Source organism: Ammospiza nelsoni, chromosome 10 (genome assembly GCF_027579445.1).
Source record: "Ammospiza nelsoni isolate bAmmNel1 chromosome 10, bAmmNel1.pri, whole genome shotgun sequence".
Taxonomy (NCBI): domain Eukaryota; kingdom Metazoa; phylum Chordata; class Aves; order Passeriformes; family Passerellidae; genus Ammospiza; species Ammospiza nelsoni.
Window position 1 is genome coordinate 20,775,682 of NC_080642.1, and position 22,496 is coordinate 20,798,177.

Here is a 22,496-nt window from a genome sequence, read left to right on the forward strand (position 1 = left end):
CCTCGCATCCCTTCTGTCCTCATCTCTTTTCCCATCTTCCCTCATCCCACCCTCTCTTGCTCACAAGGTGTTTAGAAAAGAAAGAGCTGGAAGCTAATCCAGGAAAGCCTCTATCCTGTGCTGTCCCCAGCCAGCTCCTGGCTCCCTTCCTGCTGCCAGAGCAGTGGAGATGCACAGGAGAGCTCAAAATCCACTTTTGGGTGAAAGGGAAATGTGGCCAAGAGTTTCTTATCAACACAATCAAAGTTTAAACAGTCAGAGTGGAGGTTTTAGCTCAGATTTGGATTGTGGAAAACTGTCCCCTCACAGCTGTGTGTACTTGACCTCAGCATCTCACATCGAGCAAGGAAATTAAAAACGTTGAGAAAATTACTCAATTGAGTCAAACCAAAGCTGGGAGAGGGTTGAAATGAGTTCAGGAGGTGCAAACACCACCAGTGTCTTTCCAGGGACCTGGAAAACTTAGCACACAACCCAGGGGCTGGCAACACCAGCGAGCCCACCCAGCAGCAGCAGCAGCCATGGCCCAGGATGGATCCACAGCCCCACATTGGTGCTGCCAGGGGAAACAAGAGCAGCCAGAGGTGTGGTGGGAGCTGATGGGCAGTTTTATTACACAAGGTGTGACATCCTCCCTCCATCCCCACTGGAACAGGGATGAATGAGGGTTTAACACCATCCTTTTAACCATTCCATGGCTGTTCCTCCTGCTGCTTTCCCCCATGCCTCTCCCCCGCCATTTTCCCATCCATGCCCAATGTTTCTGTGTGGATCCCCAGTGCATTGCCTGAAGTGAGAACCATCCACAGGGCTGGGGGCTGCTGGAGAGGTCAGCCCAGCTGGGACAGGACTGGGAAGCCACTGGTGTCCTTGGGGAGCAAAGCCTGCGGCAATGGGGACGTGTATCCCTTGTCAGGGATGGGCTTGGTCCCTGCCTCCACGGAGGGATGATGGATCCAGCCTCTGTCTCTATGCAGGGATGATGGATCCATCCCTGCCTCGCCAGGGTGATGATGGATCCATGGAAAGTTCCTGGGTCCTTGGGAAGATAATGGATCCATCCCTGCCTCCACAGGGTGATGATGGATCCATCCCTGTCTCCACATGGAGATGGTGGATCCATCCCTGTCTCCCCAGGGTGATGATGGATCCATGGAGAGTTGCTGGATCCTTGGGAAGATGATGGGTCCATTCCTGCCTCCACAGGGACATGATGGGTCTGTCCCCTGCCTCCATGGGGTGGTGATGGCTGCACGAGGAGATGACAGGTCCATCCCCTGTGTCCATGGGGTGACATGGGGCATCTGCCCACACTAGCAGCTCCCTCCCGTGCACAGGAAGATGCCCAGGGCCATGCCCAGCAGGCCGAGGCTGCCCAGCACCAGCCCCAGCACCAGCGGGGTGCGCGATCGGCCACTGACTCTTCCTGCAAGAGGCGAGAGGGACAGAGGTGACAACCAGGCCGCGCCACCATGTCCCCATCCCCATCCCCGGCCCAGCACGGACCTGTCCTGGCACTCTGATCCTGCAGGAGGCTGACACAGGTGGTGTTGAGGAAATACTGCAGGTCCTGCGTGGTTATGGGGTATTTCATCAGCTGTGCCTGTGCAAAGGCGGCCACCGGGAGCTCTCCGGGCCAGCGCCGCTCCCAGGTGGCACTGGGGACATGGAAGCTCAGGAACGCCGTCCTGTTGAGGGTCACCTCGTAGAAGCTCTGGGCCGTGCCGTTGGGGTAGAGGCGGCAGCCGAGGTGGCAGCACAGGTGATGGGTGACTGCAGGGACAGAGGGAGGGGACAGGGTCACCACGCTCCCGCCCTGGGCACCAGCAGCAAACTGGGCACAGAGTTCACCCAGCCTCAGCACCAGCCACAGCTTTGCTTCCCCTCGGTTTGAGCATGGCAGTGACCGGGATTATTTCCCCTCCTTTATCCCCACACAGCACAGATTCTGCAGAGAGGGAGGCTCTGGGCACAGAGCTGCTCGTGGCTCTTGTGGATGGAGCAAGACACCGGGACACGGACACCGGGACAGGGACAGGTCATGCCTGAGACTCTGCGGTGACACCGGGCTCCCCAAGGGTACAGGAGTGTGGGGCTGGGGCAAAACCAGTTTGGGGGTAACTAAGGAAAGGAAAGGAAAGCACACCTCGGGCAGGAGCAGCAGAGGTGACAGGGCTTGTGGGGCAGAGCGAGCAGGAGCACAAAACCATCGGCAGCAGCGTCCCACAGCTCCCACAGGCTGCGGGATGCAGGCGGGATGCAGGCAGGGTATCAGTGGGATACAGGTGGGATGCAGGCAGAGCACAGGCAGGGAGCAGACAGGGTTCCTACACCTCACCACCACACAGCCCCCAGCCCTTTTCCTGACGAGCAGCAACAGGTTGAGCATCATCCCATTCACAGGGTGTGCTCCGGGTAAGAAATTCCCGGCTCAGCAGAAGGGCTCCCTTTGCCCACAGGGAGGTTTTGCACATGGCTGTGTCCCCATCCCTTCGCCCATCTGTCCCTGGTAGCACGGAAGAGGCTCTCGTTCCCCGGGGCACCCACCCCCGTCCCCCGGGCACCACTCACAATCGGTGGGTCTCTCCTTGTTGAAGAGCATCACCAGCTGCCTGAAGTTCCCCAGGTAGGCGATCACCTCGTCCTGCCGCCGGGCCCAGGCGTCCGGGGACTCCAGCGGGATCACCTGGGTGACATTATTCCCTTCCAGGACATGGCTGAGCTGCCCATTCAGGCTGGCGTTCCCCCGGAACATGGAATTGCCCTTGTAGACGCGGGTCAGCTGCAGCATGGTGAAGGCGAGCGGAGCTGCGGGAGACGCGGGACATCAGCCACCGTCCCGTCACCCTCCCTGAGCCCCGTGTGTCCTCACGCTGTCCCCAACCAGCCTTACCTGCCTGCTCAGCCCCGCAGCCCAGGATCCCGGCGAGCAGCAGCAGCCGCAGCATCGTGGGGACGGGAACCGCGCTGGGGACACGCTGGTGGCCCGGCTCGGAGCTCAGCCTGGGCACGACGCTGGGGACACGCTGGGGACACGCTGGTGGCCCTGCTGCTGTCCCGGTTCGCAGTTCAGCCCCGGCTCTGCGTTCGCGCTGCTGTCCCGGCTCGCAGCTCAGCACTGACACGGCGCTGGTGGCCCTGATGCTGTCCCGGCCCGCAGTTCAGCCGCGGCACCGCGCTGGGGACACGCTGGTGTCCCTGCTGCTGTCCCGGCTCGCAGCTCAGCCCCTGCCCCGCTCCGGGCTCGGATCGCTCTGCTGTCCCCGCTGCTGGCCCGGGGGATGTTAAGCGGGCCGGGGAGGGAGGTGGAGCTGCGGGGGGAGGAGAGCGGGACTCCGGCCAGGTCTCTCCCATTTCCTTAAGCCGAGCCACCCCTTCCCTGCCGGATGTGCAGGGCCCCGCGGTGCCTGAGGATGCAGGATGAGGCTCCAGCTCCTCCTGGCACAGTTGGAATTGGGCGAGCTGCCAGCCCCTGACTCAGTTTCCCCATGGGCAGGGCGCTGTCCCACTCCCCTGGGGGAGCAGAGGGAGCAGGGGGAGCAGGGTGATGGGGACCATTGGAGGGAGCAGCCTCCCAGCACCTCACTGCACCCACCTGCATCCCATTCCCTGAAGGGTTTAGGGTCCCATGGGGTTCCCCCTGCTCGAAGGGACACCTCAGGGTGTCACCTATAGGATCCCATCCCCTGCGGAGAGGGCATCCAGCAACAGGACCCCCCTCCCTGGAAAGGGGTGACACTGGGAAGCTGAGATGGGCAGTGAGGATGAGAAATCAATGGCAGGGCCAAACCTCCATAGGTTTGTTTTTTAATTACATCTAAAATAATTATAAATTAAAAATTTTAAAATGGGAAATTTGTGCTAAAAGGTCCAGCTTGTCTCATCGGCAGAGCATGGCACAGCCTGGCATGGAACATAATAGCATCAATGCCATGGCATGGAATACAGGCATGGAATGCTCTGGGTGGGCAGAGATCTGAAAGCCCAGCTCATTCCATCCCGTGCCATAGTCAGGGACACCCAGGTTTGCTCCAAGCCCTGTCCAACCTGGCCTTGGACACTTCCAGGGATCCAGGGGCAGTCACAGCTGCTCTGGGCACCCTGTGCCAGGGCCTCCCCACACTCACAGCCAAGAATTTCTTCCCAGTATCCCATCTGAACCTATCTTCTGGCAGTTTGATGCCATTCCCCCTGTCAGGGCCCTTGGGAATATTCTCTCTCCATGTTTCTTGTTGGCTCCTTCAGGTACTGGAGGGCCACAGTGAGGTCACCCCAGAGCTTCTGCAGGCTGAACAGTCCCAGCTGTGCCAGCCTTTCCTCCCAGCAGAGCTGCTCCATCCCTCTGCTCACCCTGGTGCCTCTTCTGGGCTCTCTCCAACAGCTCCAGCTCCTTCCTGTGCTGGGCCCCAGGGCTGGGGCAGCTCTGCAGGTGGGGTCTCACCTGAGCAGGGCAGAGGGGCACAATCCCAACCCCTTTCCTGCTGCCCACCCTGGGATCAGCCCAGCACAGGGGGGTCCTGGATGGGGCATGGCCAGCCCTCACCACCTGCAGCCCCAAGTCCTTCTCCAGGCCTGCTCCCTTTGCTCATCCCCAACCCAGGGGCAGCACCAGCACCTGGTGCTGTCAAACCTCAGGAGATTCCCATGGGTCCCTTCTGGAGCTTCTCCAGGGCCCTCTGCATGGCCCTGTCCTTCGGGAGTGTCACTGCACCCTCAGCCTGGTGTCACCTGCAAACCTGCTGAGGGTGCCCAAACCCTCTGTGCCACTGATGGAGACCCCAAATGTCGCTGGTCCCAGTGCAGAGCCTGGGGCACCACTGGTCACTGATGGCCACTGTGAGCCACTGCCCCTCTGGATGTGACCCTCCAGCCAATCCCTGATCCATGTGACAGCCCATCCATGGAACCCAGCTGTCTGCAATGCAGAGAGAAGGATGTTGGGTGGGATTGTGTCCAGGCTGTACAGAAACCAGGATAAATGTCATCCATAACCTTTCCCTTGCCCGCTGAGGGAGTGACTCCATCAGAGAAAGGCAGGGGGCAAGTCAGGGGCAACTTTCACTCGGGGACAGCTCCATCTTCCCGAGCACAGAGGGGAGGCTGGCGGCCGGCAGCTCCGCGCCCCAGGCTCCTCCTTTCCACCTTTTTTGAAGATGGGGACAAGGAAAACCTCTCCGTTTTTTTGCAATCACCTGGGCCTGACCGGACACCCAGGACCTTCCAAACATCCTGGAGATCAGCTGGGCAGCTCCATCAGCCAAATCCTTCAGGACTCAAGGACGGATCTCCGGCAGGATGGCGCGGTGCGGGACGGCGGGGCATGTCCCCACTGCCCGGCACGATATAACAGCGCACCATGTCGCGACACGGAGCGACGTGTCCCGCCGTCTGTCGCTCCGTGGCGGCGGCCGGGGCGTGTCCCCTGGCTCGGGGCGTGTCCCCTGGCTCGGGGCGTGTCGCCGGTCCGTGCGTGTCCCGGGGCGTGTCCTCGGCGGCGGCGCCGGCACCGGGAGCGCAGCGATGGCGGCGGCGGCGGAGCTGGAGCGGCTGCGGATGGCGGGGGCCGGCATGGCCATCGCCGTCCTCACCAGCGGCGGCGACGCGCAAGGTGCGCCCGGCGGGGCGGGGGGCTCGGCCCGGGCCCGCGGGGTCCCCGCGTGTCCGTGCCCGTGACCGCGACCACCCGGGGCCGGAGCCCGCGGCCCGCGCTGCTCCCGGGCGGGCGGATGGATGGGGACCCCCCTGCCGTGTGCCCGCCCCGCGTCCCCGTCCCTGGCGCCCTCGGGCCGTGGGAGGGCAGGGGCCCCACGGGGGGAGCCCACGGATGGGGTGTGCCCGTCCCTGTCCCCATCCCCGTTTCCCCCCGGGATAAGCAACTCTCTCGCTCCCGGGCTGTTTCTCGTCCCCGGCTCTGCGGTGAGTTTCCCCGGTCTCAGCCCACGTGGCTCCCCGCCCACTCAAGGGGACACCTCAGGGTCACCTATGGGATCGCATTCCTTGTGAGATGCAGGCTCCCATGGGGTTCCTCCCGCTTGAAGGGACACCTCAGGGTCACCTGTAGGATCCTGTATCTGCAGGATTCCATGGGAATGCTCCACTCACATATCACTTTTCCAGGCATGAACGCCGCTGTCCGCGCTGTCACCCGCATGGGGATATACGTGGGAGCCAAGGTCTTCCTCATCTACGAGGTTGGGGCTCCCCCCTGCTCCCCATCATGGCTGGGGGGATCTCCCCCCCCTTCTGCTGGGGTACCTTTCACCTCCACCCTCTGCTTCTCCACAGGGCTACGAGGGGCTGGTGGAGGGGGGTGACAACATCAAGCAAGCCAACTGGCTCAGCGTCTCCAACATCATCCAGCTGGTGAGGGCCACCATGGGGCCGCGGGACTCCAGCTCCCAGCCCCCCACAGGTGTGTGACAAGCCCCGTGTCCCGTTCTGTCCCCAGGGCGGGACGGTGATCGGCAGTGCCCGCTGCAAGGCCTTCACCACGCGGGCGGGCCGGCTCCGCGCCGCCCGCAACCTGGTGGAGCACGGCATCACCAACCTGTGCGTCATCGGCGGTGACGGCAGCCTCACCGGGGCCAACATCTTCCGCTCCGAGTGGGCTGGGCTGCTCGAGGAGCTGGTGCGAGACGGTGGGTGAGCCCCTCTTTGGGGTGGTGAGGCCTGGAGGGTCACCCCAGTGCTGTGACCCCAAGGAGGCCTGGGCCGTAGCCCCGTGATGGTGCCCTGAAATAACCGGTGTGGTGGCTGTGACCCCCTCCAGGGCAGATCAGCGAGGAGGTGGCGAGGAAGAACTGCCACCTGAACATCGTGGGTCTGGTGGGCTCCATCGACAACGACTTCTGTGGCACCGACATGACCATCGGCACCGACTCGGCGCTGCACCGCATCATGGAGGTCGTGGACGCCATCACCACCACAGCACAGAGGTGAGGGGGATGGGGGGCTGGGGGCTGCAGCGCCCCGGCCTTTGCACCCACCCACCCACTCACCTTCTCTTCTCACCTGTGTCCTTGCAGCCACCAGCGGACGTTCGTGCTGGAGGTGATGGGTCGCCACTGTGGGTAAGTCCCTGTGGGTGGGGAAGCCATTGGTGGGATGGGATGCCACATTTTGGGGCCAGTGCTGCCCACCTCCATGTGCCCCCAGGTACCTGGCGCTGGTGTCCGGCCTGGCCTCGGGCGCTGACTGGCTCTTCATCCCTGAATCCCCTCCGGAGGACGGCTGGGAGGACCTCATGTGCGAGAGGCTCGGGGAGGTGAGGGGGGGTTCCTGCCATCCCATCCATGCCCTGTTCCCCCTGGGGAGTCCCTGCAGAGGCCCAGGCTGAGCCCTGCAGCCGTGCCCGGCCCCTGCGAAGCTTCGGGAGCTGCCGCCATTGTCCCTGTGAGCCGGGGCACTCAGCCGAGCGCAAATCCAGCCCTCGCGTGCCAGGGGCAGCGTTGGCTTGGGGGCTCGGCTGCCCGTGACCTGAGCACCCCCAGGGCAGCACAGAGGGTGGGAAGGGGAGGGCAGGGCGCTCACACATAGCTCAGGGGGTGGCCCTTTGTCCTCCCCTCGTGGCAGACACGCAGCCGGGGCTCGCGGCTCAACATCATCATCATCGCCGAGGGCGCCATCGACCGCAGCGGCAAACCCATCTCCTCCAACTACGTGAAGGACGTAAGGGACAGCCCCGGCACCACCCTGGCACCCACAGACACCGACGGGTCCCCAACGTGGTGTCCCCTCTTCCCCACAGCTGGTGGTGCAGCGCCTGGGCTTCGACACGCGGGTCACCGTCCTCGGCCACGTGCAGCGCGGAGGGACCCCGTCCGCCTTCGACCGCGTGCTGGTAGGTGCAGGGGAGGACACAGAGAGGGGGAACCCTGCTCCTGCCATCCTTCTGCCCAATGGAAAGGGGTGAGGCTCACATGGGCTCGGCCTTGCACCCATTTCTCCTCATTTACTCCAAATTTCATGGATTTTTAAATAAACCCATCAGCTTTCCAGCAGTGAATCAGCAGCCACGTGGTTTCCAAACCTGTGGGAGTATCCCTGAGCATCCCACCCAGCTGGCATTGGTGGGCCCCAGTGTCACAGGGGTGCCCATGTCCCTTTGCAGAGCAGCAAGATGGGGATGGAGGCGGTGATGGCGCTGCTGGAGGCCACGCCAGACACCCCAGCCTGTGTGGTCAGCCACTCCGGGAACCAGTCGGTGCGGCTGCCACTCATGGAGTGTGTCCAGGTGGTGAGTACCAGGGAAGCTGGCTGGGGGGTCTCACTCCCCTCCCTGTGAACGTGGGTGTTATGGTGTTGCATCTTTCCCCCTCCTCAAGACAAAGGATGTGCAGAAGGCCATGGATGAGAAGAGGTTTGACGAGGCCATCCAGCTCCGTGGAAGGTGAGGAGGAGGGACCAGGACCAGGGGAGACATCCCTCTTGGATAGAGGCTTCTCCTTCTGGGGACGCTGTTGGCTCCTGCAACCAGAAGGGTGTCCCCAGTCACATCCAGGGGCAGTGGGGAGACTTCCCCTTCTCCCAGACGTGCCTTGCAGACACATCACCGTGTCCTTGCAGGAGCTTTGAGAACAACTGGAACATCTACAAGCTGCTGGCGCACCAGAAGCCGGCTCAGGAGAAGGTGAGGGGTGACGGGGAGCAGGAGGGTACACTATCCCTGCTCTGGGGACATGTGGGGATGTGCTGTTCCCATCCCTGTCCCCGCAGAGTCCCTTTAGCATGGCCATTCTGAATGTGGGAGCGCCGGCCGCCGGCATGAACGCTGCGGTGCGCTCGGCCGTGCGCATCGGCATCTGCCAGGGACACACCATCTATGTGGTCAATGACGGCTTCGAGGGCCTGGCCAAGGGGCAGGTAAGGAGCACCTGGGATGTCCTGGAGGATGGGATTGGGCTTGGGGATGGGGGGATTCTCCCCTCCCCTAACTTGTTGGTGATGCCCACAGGTCCGCGAGGTGGGCTGGCATGATGTGGCAGGATGGCTGGGCCGTGGTGGCTCCATGCTGGGCACCAAGCGGTGAGTGCAGCCCTGGGGACAGGAACATAGGGGAAGGGTGTTCCCACCATCCTCACCCCACTGTCTGCCCCCCTCCCCCACCACAGGACGCTGCCCAAGACCTGCATGGAGAAGATCGTGGAGAACGTGCGCAAATTCAACATCCAGGGGCTGCTGGTCATTGGGGGCTTTGAGGTGAATCAGTGGGGACCATGGTGGCTGTGGGCATCCCAGAGGAATCTTTCTGGGATGCAGACCTGGCTGCAGGGAGGGCCAGCATTTCCCAATACTTTGTCTGCTTGCAGGCGTACGAGGGGGTGCTGCAGCTGGTGGAGGCACGTGGCCAATACGAGGAGCTCTGCATCGTCATGTGCGTCATCCCCGCCACCATCAGCAACAACGTGCCCGGCACCGACTTCAGCCTGGGCTCTGACACGGCTGTCAACGCTGCCATGGAGGTGAGGGACACCAACAGGGACAGCTCACTGTGCTCCACCGCCTTCCATCACGGCCTGGAGTGGCCAATGTCCCATGCAAGGTGGCTTTCCCTGGTGTGACCTCCCCCTGTCTGGGCGCAGAGCTGTGACCGCATCAAGCAGTCGGCCTCGGGCACCAAGCGCCGCGTGTTCATCGTGGAGACCATGGGGGGCTACTGCGGGTACCTGTCCACGGTCACCGGCATCGCCGTGGGCGCCGACGCTGCCTACGTCTACGAGGATCCCTTCACTATCCACGACTTAAAGGTGGGCGGGCAGGAGAGGCTCTCTGGCTAAAATGAGAAGGAAAATTGGAGAAGGGAGGGCTCCAGAGCAGGGCAGGAGCTGGAGGACATGGCCATGCTGGGTTGATGTCAGGACAGGAGGGCTGTGGGATGGCTGCTGGCATCTTGGTGTTCATCCTGCAGGCCAACGTGGAGCACTTGACTGACAAAATGAAGACGGATATCCAGAGAGGGCTGGTGCTGCGGTGAGTTGGGGGCACTTGGGAACAGTCACTGCAAACCCCAGCCCCGTGGCAGGGAGCAAGGCTGGAGCTGAGCCCTTCCCATGGCCAGAGAGGGGTCCTAGGCATGGTGAGGTTTGGCACTTGGCCCTGGAGACACTGGGTGCCTCTCCAGCCCCAGGGTCGTCCTGGAGACACAAACTGGGGTTCTGGGCCTCAGGGAGAACAAAACACCACAAAAAAGGTGTTATGGGAAACAAAGGGAGATCCCCTGGTCATGCCAGGGGAAGGAGCAGCCCCCCAAACCCTTCCTCTGCTCCCCAGCAATGAGAAGTGCCATGAGCACTACACCACCGAGTTCCTCTACAACCTTTACTCCTCCGAGGGCAAAGGCATCTTCGACTGCAGGATCAATGTCCTGGGCCACCTGCAGCAGGTACAGAGGTACAGGGGACAGGGTGGCAAGGGCCCTGCTGGCCCTGAGAGCTGGGCAAGGCCTGACATCCCCATTTCTTTGTCCCCAGGGGGGAGCCCCGACCCCCTTTGACCGGAACTACGGGACCAAGCTGGGAGTGAAGGCGGTGCTGTGGATGTCAGAGAAGCTGCAGCAAGTCTACAGCAAGGGTGAGCCGAGGGCTGGGGATCCCACAGGGCGTAGGGAAGGCTGGTGGCTGCTGCTCCAGGCTTCCAGGCTTGGTCCCCAGTGAGGTGGCCAAGGTCAGCAGTGTCCTTTTCCCAGGACGTGTGTTTGCCAACTCTGGAGACACTGCCTGTGTGATTGGGCTGCGGAAGAAGGTGGTGGCCTTCAGCCCTGTGACAGAGCTCAAGAAAGTCACGGATTTTGAGTAAGTCCCCATGCCCCAGCGGTTCACCAGCTCCTGGGGGAACCTTCCTGGGGTGTCTGCTCCAGAGCTGTGTCCCCTGCACAGGCACAGGCTGCCCCAGGAGCAGTGGTGGCTGAACCTACGGCTGATGCTGAAGATGCTCGCCAACTACCAGATCAGCCTCACCGAGTACATCTCAGGCCAGATGGAGCACGTCACCCGGCGCACCCTCAGCATCGAGAAGGGCTTCTAGTCCCACCAGCCTGGCCCACAGCCCCCGCCATGTCCTCTTGTGCCCACATGCTGCTGGGGAAGCACTGGTCCCCTCTGTTCTCAGTAGCCCTGTAGCTTTGCCATCGACCCCTTACAGCAGGCAGAGCCTGGTGCTGTGTCCCAGAACGGCACAATCACTGCTGCAGGTTCTGGTCCCTGTGCGGATGCAGAAGAGTTGCTTGAGCCAGCCGTGCAGCCCAGACCCTTAATCTTCCCTTAATAGTTTATTATTATTTAATCTTGGGGTATTTTGAGTCCTTATTTAGCGGCTTGACCGCCTGAGCCAACTGCTACTGCTTGTAGTCGCCTGCCCCACGTGCGGGAGGGGAGCGAGGAGGATGCAGAGCCATCAGAGTGGATTGGAGCAGTTCCTTGGAGCTTCTGGGTGTCCCTGTGGAGCTCCATCCCCCATGGGGGTCTCGAGGGCTGAGCACGGGGGTCCTGGCGAGCCCCTGTCCCCTTGCATGACGCTTGGCTGCGACCGTCACCACGTGGCTGTGGGCGCCGTGTCCGTCACCTCACCCTGGATCCTGCACCGCCCGCGGCGCTGCTCCTCTCCTCTAGAGATAAAACCTGCTGGAGCCAAACCTGCCTCCTGGAGTGGTCATTGTGGGGGCAACGGGTGGCAGGACAGGGCTGGGGTGGGGGGAACACCAAAGCCTGATGGGTTTCTCAAGCCGGGTTAATGTTGGGCTGGTTTGCCCCCAGGCAGGCTGCAAGGCCGGATAGCTCAGTCTTTTATGGGGACAGACTCCTGAAATCCCAAGCAGCTCATAGCCACTGGCAGTCTTAGCAAGCTTAAGGGATATCAGCTCTTTTAGTGATTATCAATCAGCCCTTTGTGATTCTAGCTCCTAGCTTGCAAGGTACTGCAGGCAGGCTAGCAGACTCAGGGCGAGAGAGGAGAAGGCTATTCTGGGATTCCACAGTGATGTCTTTATTGGATGTTCTGCAAAAGGTTCCAGCAACAGCTCTTCTAACCAGAAAGGGCTAAAACAGCTCATTACATAGGATATAGGGGGATCCAAAATTGTCCAATAGCAGGGGTTAAGGAGAAGTGACCTATGGGGTTACAGAGAGATAAGCTGGGGTCAGAAAGGTGGAAAACAGGCTTGCCATGACTTGGCATTTCTTATCTTCAGGCCTCTGCCTTCCATGGGGCCCTAGCAGGCCCTGTGCCTGCTACATTGGGCCAAGACATTCCCTGGTTTTGTGCATCCTCAAAGCCTGGGAGAGTGGGACCACAGGCGGCTGTTCCTCCCTGTCCAAGTTGTGGTGGGTGCAAGGTCAGCATCCTTTCGCAAATGCTTTGCGATTCCAGAGAAAAATCACTGCGTTCCCACCTCCAGGGAACCACCCAAGTGCTTTAGGGTGGTGCTGGGCTTGTTTGTGAGGCAATTTCTCACACTTCTGGCCGAGCTCGGCATGCTCAGGCTGTGCCAGACGGTCACAGGGAGCCCCTTTCCCAGGCCACTTCCCTCCTGGGGCTGCTGGCTGACGGCTCCAGCCTGTGGGACAGCATCAGCATGCATCACAGCCTTTGGGGTCAAGCATTTTGTCCTCCCCATGGAGCTGTCCCCGAGTGAAAGTTGCCCCTGACTTGCCCCCTGCCTTTCTCTGATGGAGTCACTCCCTCAGCGGGCAAGGGAAAGGTTATGGATGACATTTATCCTGGTTTCTGTACAGCCTGGACACAATCCCACCCAACATCCTTCTCTCTGCATTGCAGACAGCTGGGTTCCATGGATGGGCTGTCACATGGATCAGGGATTGGCTGGAGGGTCACATCCAGAGGGGCAGTGGCTCACAGTGGCCATCAGTGACCAGTGGTGCCCCAGGCTCTGCACTGGGACCAGCGACATTTGGGGTCTCCATCAGTGGCACAGAGGGTTTGGGCACCCTCAGCAGGTTTGCAGGTGACACCAGGCTGAGGGTGCAGTGACACTCCCGAAGGACAGGGCCATGCAGAGGGCCCTGGAGAAGCTCCAGAAGGGACCCATGGGAATCTCCTGAGGTTTGACAGAACCAAGTGCTGGTGCTGCCCCTGGGTCAGGGCAACCCCTGGGATCAATCCAGGCTGGGGATGAGCAGAGGGAGCAGGCCTGGAGAAGGACTTGGGGCTGCAGGTGGTGAGGGCTGGCCATGCCCCATCCAGGACCCCCCTGTGCTGGGCTGATCCCAGGGTGGGCAGCAGGAAAGGGGTTGGGATTGTGCCCCTCTGCCCTGCTCAGGTGAGACCCCACCTGCAGAGCTGCCCCAGCCCTGGGGCCCAGCACAGGAAGGAGCTGGAGCTGCTGGAGAGAGCCCAGAGGAGGCACCAGGGTGAGCAGAGGGATGGAGCAGCTCTGCTGGGAGGAAAGGCTGGCACAGCTGGGATTGTTCACCTGGAGAAGCTGAGGGGTGACCTCACAGTCAGTACCTGAAGGAGCCAATAAGGAAGCTGGAGAAGGACTTTGGACAAGGGCCTGGAGTGACACACCAAAGGGGAATGGCCTCCCACTGCCGCAGGGTTAGATGGGATAAGGGGAAGGAATTTCTCCTGTGAGGGTGTGGGGCTCTGGCACAGGTTGCCCAGAGCAGCTGTGGCTGCCCCTGGATCCCTGGGAGTGTCCAAGGCCAGGTTGGATAGGGCTTGGAGCAACCTGGGCTAGTGGAAGGTGTCCCTGCCCATGGCAGGGAGTAGAATGAGATGGGCTTCCAGGTCTCTTCCCACCCAAAACCATTCCATTGTTTCAGTGCTTTTCCCCTGACTAAACACATTTTAGGCTCTGGAGGAAGATAGTAACTTTTATCTCCTCCCTGGACCCATAACTAGCAGACCTTGCTGATGGAGGCAACATTGCTGCTCTTGTAACTACCTGCTTTGGAGACCCCAGGCAGAGACCTGGCTTCTCCTGGAGCTCCATTTCCTGGGTGGGAAAGGGGCTCTTCCACTCTCCCATGTGCCACTCCACTTTGGGGGAGCCCCAGCCCACTCCTTCCCTCCCTCCCTCAGCCATGGCCCTCACACCTGCCTCACCAGCAGCCTCTCAGAGTCTCTGAGGGTGGTTTGAAGGGAACAGCTCAGCACAGCTGCTGGCATTTTCCAGAGCTGGAATCATCTGCATTCACCGCTCGATATTCCCGGCGGAGGCAGGGCAGGGTGACAGCAGGTCATGTGGAAAATCTGTCTGCAGCACTGCCCTGCAGCAAACAGGTTTAGGGTGTGAATGGGGACAGGGCTCAGACCAGCTGCATGTTGAGGGACAGGAATCGCTGCAGCCCCCACACCTCATTTCCACCAAAAAAAAAATACCTGGAGGGCCAAATTCCTGGGAGAAAAGGGACAGGCACAGCCACTGAATTCCGAGGATGAGCAGGAGGGGCGTGACTGTGCTCCCAGATTCCCAGCACATCCAGCCCACCCTGAAGAGAGGGCAGAGCCTCCAGAAGCATCCTGCAGGGGAAGGCAGGCTGCCAGGGCCCTGGAGGGGCTGAGCTCCCGCTGGGGATGCTGCAAGGAGCAGTTGGGAGCCCCGAGGGCAGCACCAGCAACAGCCAAGGATGTCAAGCACATAGGCAAAAAACAGCCCAGCTTCTCCAGGAATTGTGTCAGTGTGGCCTCAAGGGCACAGTGATTGCTCCACCAGCCCCATGACCAGGTCCTGATGGACACTTCCTCTGATCACTAACATCCCAGAGAAGCTGGGGGTCCAGCTCACCCCAACAGCAACTCCCTCGTTCCTTGACATGGACAGGCCAGGGGCCTGGGAGAAGACTTGCACTCAGCAGGGTGAGTCTCCCAGGCCCTGGATGTCAAAGTCTGGGACATCATAAATCACACAAGTGCAGCTGGGTTTAACGCAAAAGGCAAGAACAAAGGTCTTTAGAGGAGTTAAAGACATCAGCAAATCTCCCCCTGAGTGATGAGGGTCAAGCTGTGCCTGTTCCCACCAAGGTCAGGCAAACAGGCTTGTGGACACAAGGAGGCTGTCACCATCCCTGAGGAGCATTCCTTCCTGGTAGCACAGCCTGGACACTGCTCAAACAGGGACTGGGGCCATGTTACAGCCACATCACCAGTGCAGCACTGGGAGACAGGGAGGCCTCGTGTCCTGTATCTCAGGGACACATCCTGCCCAGGTGGCTCTGCACTGAGCTTTGCTCAGCACCTCTTTTGCTGCCTGCCTTTGCTGTGGCTGCAGGAAGGTTGTAAGGCAGCCCAGTGGCCCTGCAGGCAGTGCTGGGAGCAGGCTCACCGTTCCAGAGGCGCAGTGAAGCGGGAAGGCACAGCCCTCCTCCTCCTCCACAGTGCTCACAATGCACTCCCTGAACCAGAGGTAATGGAGCAGTGCCCCAAGCCAGGCCTCTGCTGAACTCCAGCCACCACTCACACAGCCTTGAGGGATAATTGGGTTTATTTGGTATGTCACAACAGTTTAGTTTGCTCTTAACAGCTCTACAAAACTTGGTAAATGCAGTTTTATCAGTTAAAGAGCAACACCCACCCCGGATGCCTGTCCAAAGCAGGCAGAATGGTCAGGGCCTTTTAACTGGGATGTTTCTTTAAGCTGCTCTAATGCCTGCAGGGAATGCTGGGGTGAGAGTACAGCTGAGCATTCAGGATGTGGGAGTCATTCCTGGTTCACCTAGGCTGCTCTGAGCTTCTCTTTGGGCTGCCTGACCGGCAGGCACTGCATACACCAGGAAGGACCTGAAGAAGTCAGCCAGGAGCTGGAAAATAAATTAATAACTGGACATTGACCTTCAGCACCTGCACAGATAGGTCTTGGTGACCATCTCAGGCAATGTCTCCCTGTCAGACTCTACCAAAGCAAATCTCTGTGGTACAAACTGCCCTCAGAGGTGCTGTGCACCCCCAGGCTGGCTGAAGGGTGGAGTCCCTCCCAGCCATCAGCAGGCTCTGCTCCCCCTCAAATCACAGCACCTCTGGCTGCAGCCCTGTTCAGTTCTGCCTTGCTGATTTGCCTGCAACTCCCACCCAAGAGCCCCAGCCACGCAGGGTACAGTGTCAGAGCCTGCTGCAGTGGCAGGGAATCTCCAGAGAAGCAGCATCCCATGCCATGCCCGAGGCTTTGGCTGCAGCCAGGGGTGTGGGCAGGACAGCACCGTGGGGCTGGGGCTCCAGGGAGGCTGGAAGGGGATGGCTGCTGTCACTCCTCCTGCAGCTCCTTCTTCTGCAAGGCCTGGAGCCTCCTGGCCACCGTCTGCTGGATGATCTCCAGCTCCTCTGCGTCCAGTTCCTTCATGAGAAGCAGGATGGCATCCAGGACGTTGTTCTGTGGGGATAAGGCACACACTGCTTTGGACCAGCCAGCCAGGACAAGGACACTCGATTTTCCCTGCTCTCTCTAGGAACTCCTCCACCACCACCACCACCACCACCACGACTGGCAGCAGTTTGGAGCAGCCACCTGCAGCCACCAGACCGGGACTAACACCCACAGCCGAGCCCTCGGGGCAAACACAGGCAGGGAGAGGCACGTGATGAGGCTGGAATGCAGGACAAACCCATCCTGTGCTCTGCCCACAGCCTCTGGCTGCCGGCCACGCTCCAGCCTGCCTTCTGTCAGGAAAGGCACAGCCAGGAGCGGCTGCACTCGCTCTCCAGCGTGTGTAGGATGGGAAAGGACAGCCCTGCTCTGAGGAATGAGGAGAGCTGGTGCTCTCTGCAAAGGACCCTTGAAGGTCTCCAGCCCTGCCACCACCACAGGACCAGTGCCAATGCCAGGTCGTGGCTCTGTCAAATCATGTCCTGAAGAACTCCAGGGAGAGATTCCACAGCCTAAATAGCTGTCCTTCTAGGGAGAATCTTTTGCCCAACATCCAACCTGAGCCTCTTCAGCTGCAATGGGGTACTACTTCTCCCATTTTTAAAGGTCAGAGACAGTGGGGCTGCTCTAGGCAGCTATGGGTTAGATCTTGCTCTGCTGATTGATGCAATGGCACTGAGTCCAGCACTCTGCAATTCCCAGCTGAACCACCAAAATCCAGATTCATCCAAGGCTACATGATGGAGGGGGCTGAAGAACCACTTAAGTTTCCTGTTAAGCAGCCACTTCCCAAGGTTTGACCTCCTCTTGCTAAAGAAACACTTCCTAATATCCAGTCTGAACCTGCTCTGGCACAGCTTTGAACCATCACCATGTCTTCTATCACTGGATCCCAAGTAGAAGAGCTAAGCACCCCTTCCCCATATCCTCTCCTCTGGAAGATGCAGAGGGGCATGAGATCACCCCTCGGCCTCCTTCTCTCCAAATCAAACAAACCCAGAGCCCTCAGCTGCTCCTGGACATTTCTTCCAGCTCTGTTCCCCTCCTCTGGGGACATCCAAAGTTCTTCACATCCTTCAACACTGGGGCTCAGCCCCGCGTACAAGGAAAAGCAATTTGGTCTTTAAAAGATACTCACTGTCTTCTTGCAGCTGCAGTCTGTCTCTTGAGTGGAAAAGGAGGAGTATTTATCCCTGGGAACAAGCTTCATATCAAGCTCATCCTGAGTTTTGCTTAAAAAAAAGGGAGGAAAAGCAAATGTTATTATGACCAGGTGGGAGAATTGCCAGGCCAATCCTTCCTCATCACAGGCAGCCATGCAAGGAGAATCCAGCTGGAGGACCCCAGGGAATGGAGAGGATCCACTCCTGCCTGCACAAGCAGCTGATGAGCCCAAGCCACCCCCAACAGCAGAACCAGCCCCACAGAACCAGCACAGCTCCACTGCAGCAACCAGCACAGTGGGAAGCTGCACCGGCTGTGGGCCTGGAATGTCAGGCTCCTTTCTTGCTACACACGAATTCAGCACCCCAGCCATGCTGGCAGCTGCCCAGCCCTCACCTGGTGTCCTCCAGGCAGCAGCTGAGCAGCTGGCTCTGGGGCTCCGTGGTGGCTCCAGCGGTGCTGGAGGCGGTGCTGGGCCAGCCGTTCTCCACGGGGCTGCGGGCCGGCGGCGCCGTGATCTCCACGCCATCCACCAGCGCCTGCGACAGCTCCTCCTCTGTCACAGCTGCAAGGGACACAGCAAATGCCTGTTGCTACCAACTGCAGCAGCCCAAGGGGATGGCATCTCTAGCAGGGCAGGTTCTGCTGCTGCAGAGAGTGCAGGAGAATGCTGGAAGCAATCACCAGCCTCCCAAAGCAAGAAGGGTATCAGGGAGGGATGCAAACGTGCTTTACTATTTCTTGTCTCTGGAGAAGGCTCCAAAAGCAACCAAATTTCTGCTACTGGATGGAAGAAAAAGAAAACAGAGAAGCTTTTCTACAGCAGCAGATCCAGTTATAGAACCTTTGTCTGGCCACAGCAAAGAGAGAGCTCTAAAAACCACTAATTAGTGGTACTGTCCAAGCTATAATGAGGCACTCTGTTTTGTTACCATAGGGAAGGGATAGTGAAGGGAAAGGAAGGGAAAAGAGGATAGGGAAAAGGGGATAGGGAAGGAAAAAAGGGATAGGGATAGGGAAAGGGGATAGGGATAGGGAAGGGAAAAGGGGACAGGGATAGGGAAAGGAAAAGGAGATAGGAAAAGGAGAAGGAGGAAGAGGAGGCAGATGGGAAAGGGGAAGATAAATGAAAAGGGAAGACAGAGAGAAAACAGCTTAGAAGCACCAGATTTAACTCAACCCCTAACATCCCCTGACTAGCAAAACTCAAAGGATGCCCTCAAGAGGAGCCAACACATCCCCTTTTCCCAGGTGGCACTGGCCTGGGGCTGCTTGCAGGTGACCAGAGCCCACCCTGGTGGCCCGGGGCTGTGTGCAGGTGACCAAAGCCCACCCTGGTGGCCCAGGGCTGCGTGCAGGTGACCAAAGCCCACCCTGGTTGTCGAGTTTCTGCAGGCAGGGCAGGTTGCGCAGCACGGTCATGCGGTAGCGGTGCGGGTCGGGCCCGCAGCAGGGGTTCTCTGCCAGCCACAGCACCCGCAGCCGCGGCAGCGTCTTCAGGTAAAACAGCTCATCCAGGCTCCTGATGTTGTTCCTCCTCAAGTAGAGCTCGCTCAGGTTCTGGCACTGGTGCAGCGGCTCCAGGTCTGAGATGCCATTCACACTGCAAAGACACAGTCAGAGCCCATCCTGCCCCATGCCCCTTCCTGCAACTGCCTCACCCCAGCAGGGCACAGCAAGGGGCGTTCAGCCCACGGCTTGTGGCATTTCATCTTTGTCAGCAGAGGGAAGAATTGAAAGAGCCCTTGCTCCACCCTGCTGAGGATGACAAAGAGCCTCTTCTTTCCCCAAACCTGCCCCCTTTTCTGTAGCAGCTCCTCAGACCCACCCAAGGAGAACCCACGTAAAATTCCCAAGTTAAAAGGCTCCAATTCACAGAGATTCGCTCCATGGGATCCCCAGGACAGGTGAAAGTTGAGCATATTACGGAAAGGGAAAGCTTTGAGAGATCCACAAAATATTTCAACAAGTATTTTGGAAACAGGCCACATAGAGAGGCCAAGAAGATCCCTGTCAAAACTACGGAGTAGAATTTCAGGAGCAACAATCCTAAGGGGTTTTATCACTTGTCAAAACAGAGAATATTTTCTCAAGAGCACAGGGAGTAGTGCACAAGAGCTGTTGTGGAATAATCCTGTCTGTATCTCTGCTGCTTGAGAAATGGGGCACAAAGAGCCAGGCAGCTCACACACACAACCCCAGCAACATGGAAAGAAACAACCCCCAGGAAAAGGTGATTTCCCTGCCCTCTCCAAAGCTGGCAAACTGGCATTCACCTGAACGTGATCACCTCGATGTTGGGCAAATCCCGGCATATTGATATCTGAGCAGGGAGAGACAGAAACAACAAGTCGGCACTCATGGGGGAAAATATAAATAAACCAAATTGAAATCACAAAAAGCACCATCAGGAATTTGGGTTTGCTTCAGTCTAACCCGAGCTTAACAACACCAGAGATTTTCTGACACAGAGAGTGCAGCGTCAGCAGCTCCTCCAGCCTCTGCTCAGGAGTGGAAGTGCAGATACCAGGCAGTGTCACATTGTTCTTCTGCTCCAGCAACTCTGCAGCCTCCACATGCAAGAAAGGCTCCCTCCCACCCCTGCCAGCCCTCCCCTAGCGACAGAACCTCATCCAAAATCACCACAGAGGCAGGACTCAGGGTCCTGCTCTCCGAGACTCCATGCTGGACCTCGGAGAGAAATTTTCCAATGTGGAAACAGCAGCAATCACTTCCTTTTTAATGGTGTGAGATGCTAATCAAGCCTGAAAAGTCCTGCAGCTCACAGGCACCAGGCCAGACCGAAGCCAGGCCCTCCCCAGTGCCCTGCCAATCCCATGGCCTCCACGGTGTCCCTGCTCCAGCTGTGGGCCCAGGCTCCTCTGGCTCCTCCAGTACTTACATCCGTCAGGTGGCTGCCCCTGCAAGAGGAGAGGGGAGTCAGGGAGAGCACAGCTCAGCCTCCCCCTGCACCCCCACAGCCAGGTTCACAGCCCCAGCCCCCGCCTGGCCCCACCAAACTGCTCTAGCACAGTCTGCCACGGGCCTTGCTTTGCCTCCCCTTCCCCATCCCGGCCTGACACCCAGCTCCCTCCTCCATCCTTGTCTCTCCTCCCCATCCCTGACACCCAGCTCCTTCCCTTCACCCTTGTCCCCCCTCCCCAGCCCTGTCTGAACCCCCTCCCCATCTCTGCCCGTGTCCCCAGCCTCACCGCTGCCTATCCCATCTCCAACCCTTCCTCTCCCCTCTCCATCCTGCCCTGCCGCCCCTCATCCATCCCTGCCCGTGCCCTCTCCTGATCCCAGCCTGTGCCCCCAGCCCAGGCCTGCCTGTCCCTCCTCCATCACTGTCCTCTCAGCCTCACCCGAGCCTGTCCTCCTTCCTCACCCCTGCCTGTCCCCCCTCATCCCTGCCGTCCCCCGGCCCCCTGTCCCTGCTGTCCCCGCGCCCACCAGCAGTTGAGGCGGCGGACGCCGTCGAGCGCGGCCGCCTTGGCCTGTGCCAGCACGGCCGCCCGGCTCAGCCTCATGCCGGGCCGGGCCGCGGCTGCAGGGGCGGCTCCGCTGGGCCCAGGCCCCGCCCGGCCGGGGCGGCTCCGGGGCTGGATTCGCCTCCTCCTCCCCACCCCGTCGCAGCTCCAGGGCTGGATTCGCCTTCTCCTCCTCCCCGGCACGGCCGCAGCTCCGGGGCTGGATTCGCCTTCTCCTCCTCCCCGGCACGGCCGCAGCTCCGGGGCTGGATTCGCCTTCTCCCCGCCCCGCCGCGGGCCCGGCACCGCCGCTGCCGCAACGGGCGCGCGTTCAGGTGGTTATTGGTGTTTACGGGTAAATGCTATTAGCCGTCTAATTATGGTTTATTAGAGAATGCTTTGTACACAGAGCTGCGCCTTTGCGGGTGTATGCTTATGAGGAAGGATCACCATGGAATCGTGGAATGGTTTGGACCCATCTCGTTCCAAACCCCTGCCATGGGCAGGGACAACTTTCACTATCCCAGGTTGCTCCAAGCCCCGTCCAGACCGGCCTTGAAGATGTCCAGAGTTGGGCACAGGTTGCTTCTCTAGGCAACCTGTGCCAGGGCCTCACCACCCTCACAGGGAATTTTTTTTCCCCCTAATATCTAATATAAACCTACTCCTTCAATTTGAACCCATTCTGCCTTGGAATAACACGAGTGTATCATTTTATACACTCGTGTGTGGTTTATGTGACTTTACACATATATTCCCATATACCCGTCTATCTATGCATGTATGCAGTGTGCATAAATAAAATATATCTACATTTGCTACAATAAATATATAATTTTTGCCCTCTCACCCATCCCTGCCTGCTCCCCATCTGCTCCCCTCTCCTCAATAAGCTCCTAAACATTCCAACAGGTTATAGTTCAGCCCTTGAACTATTGTACAAATAATAGTTATGACTATTGCAAGAATGACTAATACAGCACTACAGTTTCTTACTCCTCTTATCCCATGTGGCAATAAGAAAACTAACGCTCACCTTTGACTCAGCCTTGGGACTCAAGTGGCTCAGGACTCGTTTTTACAGAGCCAAAGTAATTTAGGAATCTTCTAGACTCCTGGGTTTCTACACCACTGTATGATATGGGAAAACCTCCAATTTATATCTTCAGGGGTGTAACAGCAGCAGGTGGTTAAATGGGAGAGCTGGAATAAGAAGATCTGGAGAAGCAGTATGGTTAGTCAAAAAAAGGGATTAATTCAGAGTTTCCCAGCATTTTTCTGTGTATTTCCACCTGATTTGGCAACAGAAGCAACCGCAGGATGGAGGTTGGGTGTTCCATGTTTGGTTGTGTGGGTGTTTGGGTGCTGCTGCAAAAGGAAGGGTTCAGGTGTGTCAGTGGGACACTTTGGGACATAGTTTACAAAATCACAGAATCAATGAGGTAGGAAAACACCTCCAAGCTCATCAAGTCCAACCTGTGACCAATCCCCAACCTGTGTTGTAGGCACACAGTTTGTGGTGTTTGGGAGTGGGGCTGAGCCCCAGT

General features: G+C 59.1%; 3 protein-coding genes across 3 annotated transcripts; 1 reads left to right on the plus strand and 2 right to left on the minus strand.

Moving 5' to 3' along the window:
- Positions 1–590: 590 nt before the first annotated feature.
- PROCR (protein C receptor) lies at positions 591–3,220 on the minus strand. Its single transcript, XM_059479458.1, has 4 exons — positions 2,894–3,220; positions 2,572–2,808; positions 1,507–1,773; positions 591–1,426 (listed from the first exon to the last, which is right to left on the minus strand). Exons 1-4 carry the CDS (start codon positions 2,946–2,948, stop codon positions 1,314–1,316), a joined length of 672 nt encoding a protein of 223 aa, XP_059335441.1. The 5' UTR covers positions 2,949–3,220; the 3' UTR covers positions 591–1,313.
- A 2,270-nt stretch (positions 3,221–5,490) lies between these two features.
- PFKL (phosphofructokinase, liver type) lies at positions 5,491–11,629 on the plus strand. The gene is made up of 22 exons (XM_059478988.1): positions 5,491–5,608; positions 6,118–6,191; positions 6,286–6,363; positions 6,449–6,638; positions 6,770–6,935; positions 7,026–7,070; positions 7,156–7,264; positions 7,573–7,668; positions 7,748–7,840; positions 8,111–8,236; positions 8,325–8,389; positions 8,566–8,629; positions 8,716–8,862; positions 8,954–9,024; positions 9,111–9,198; positions 9,309–9,461; positions 9,582–9,746; positions 9,908–9,969; positions 10,270–10,381; positions 10,470–10,569; positions 10,685–10,790; positions 10,875–11,629. Exons 1-22 carry the CDS (start codon positions 5,521–5,523, stop codon positions 11,020–11,022), a joined length of 2,346 nt encoding a protein of 781 aa, XP_059334971.1. The 5' UTR covers positions 5,491–5,520; the 3' UTR covers positions 11,023–11,629.
- A 3,792-nt stretch (positions 11,630–15,421) lies between these two features.
- Positions 15,422–21,120, minus strand: CFAP410 (cilia and flagella associated protein 410). The gene is made up of 7 exons (XM_059479294.1): positions 20,933–21,120; positions 20,382–20,400; positions 19,756–19,802; positions 18,853–19,082; positions 17,876–18,044; positions 17,454–17,547; positions 15,422–16,321 (listed from the first exon to the last, which is right to left on the minus strand). The coding sequence occupies exons 1-7, from the start codon at positions 21,007–21,009 to the stop codon at positions 16,196–16,198; spliced, it is 762 nt and encodes a 253-aa protein (XP_059335277.1). The 5' UTR covers positions 21,010–21,120; the 3' UTR covers positions 15,422–16,195.
- Between the last annotated feature and the right edge of the window lie 1,376 nt (positions 21,121–22,496).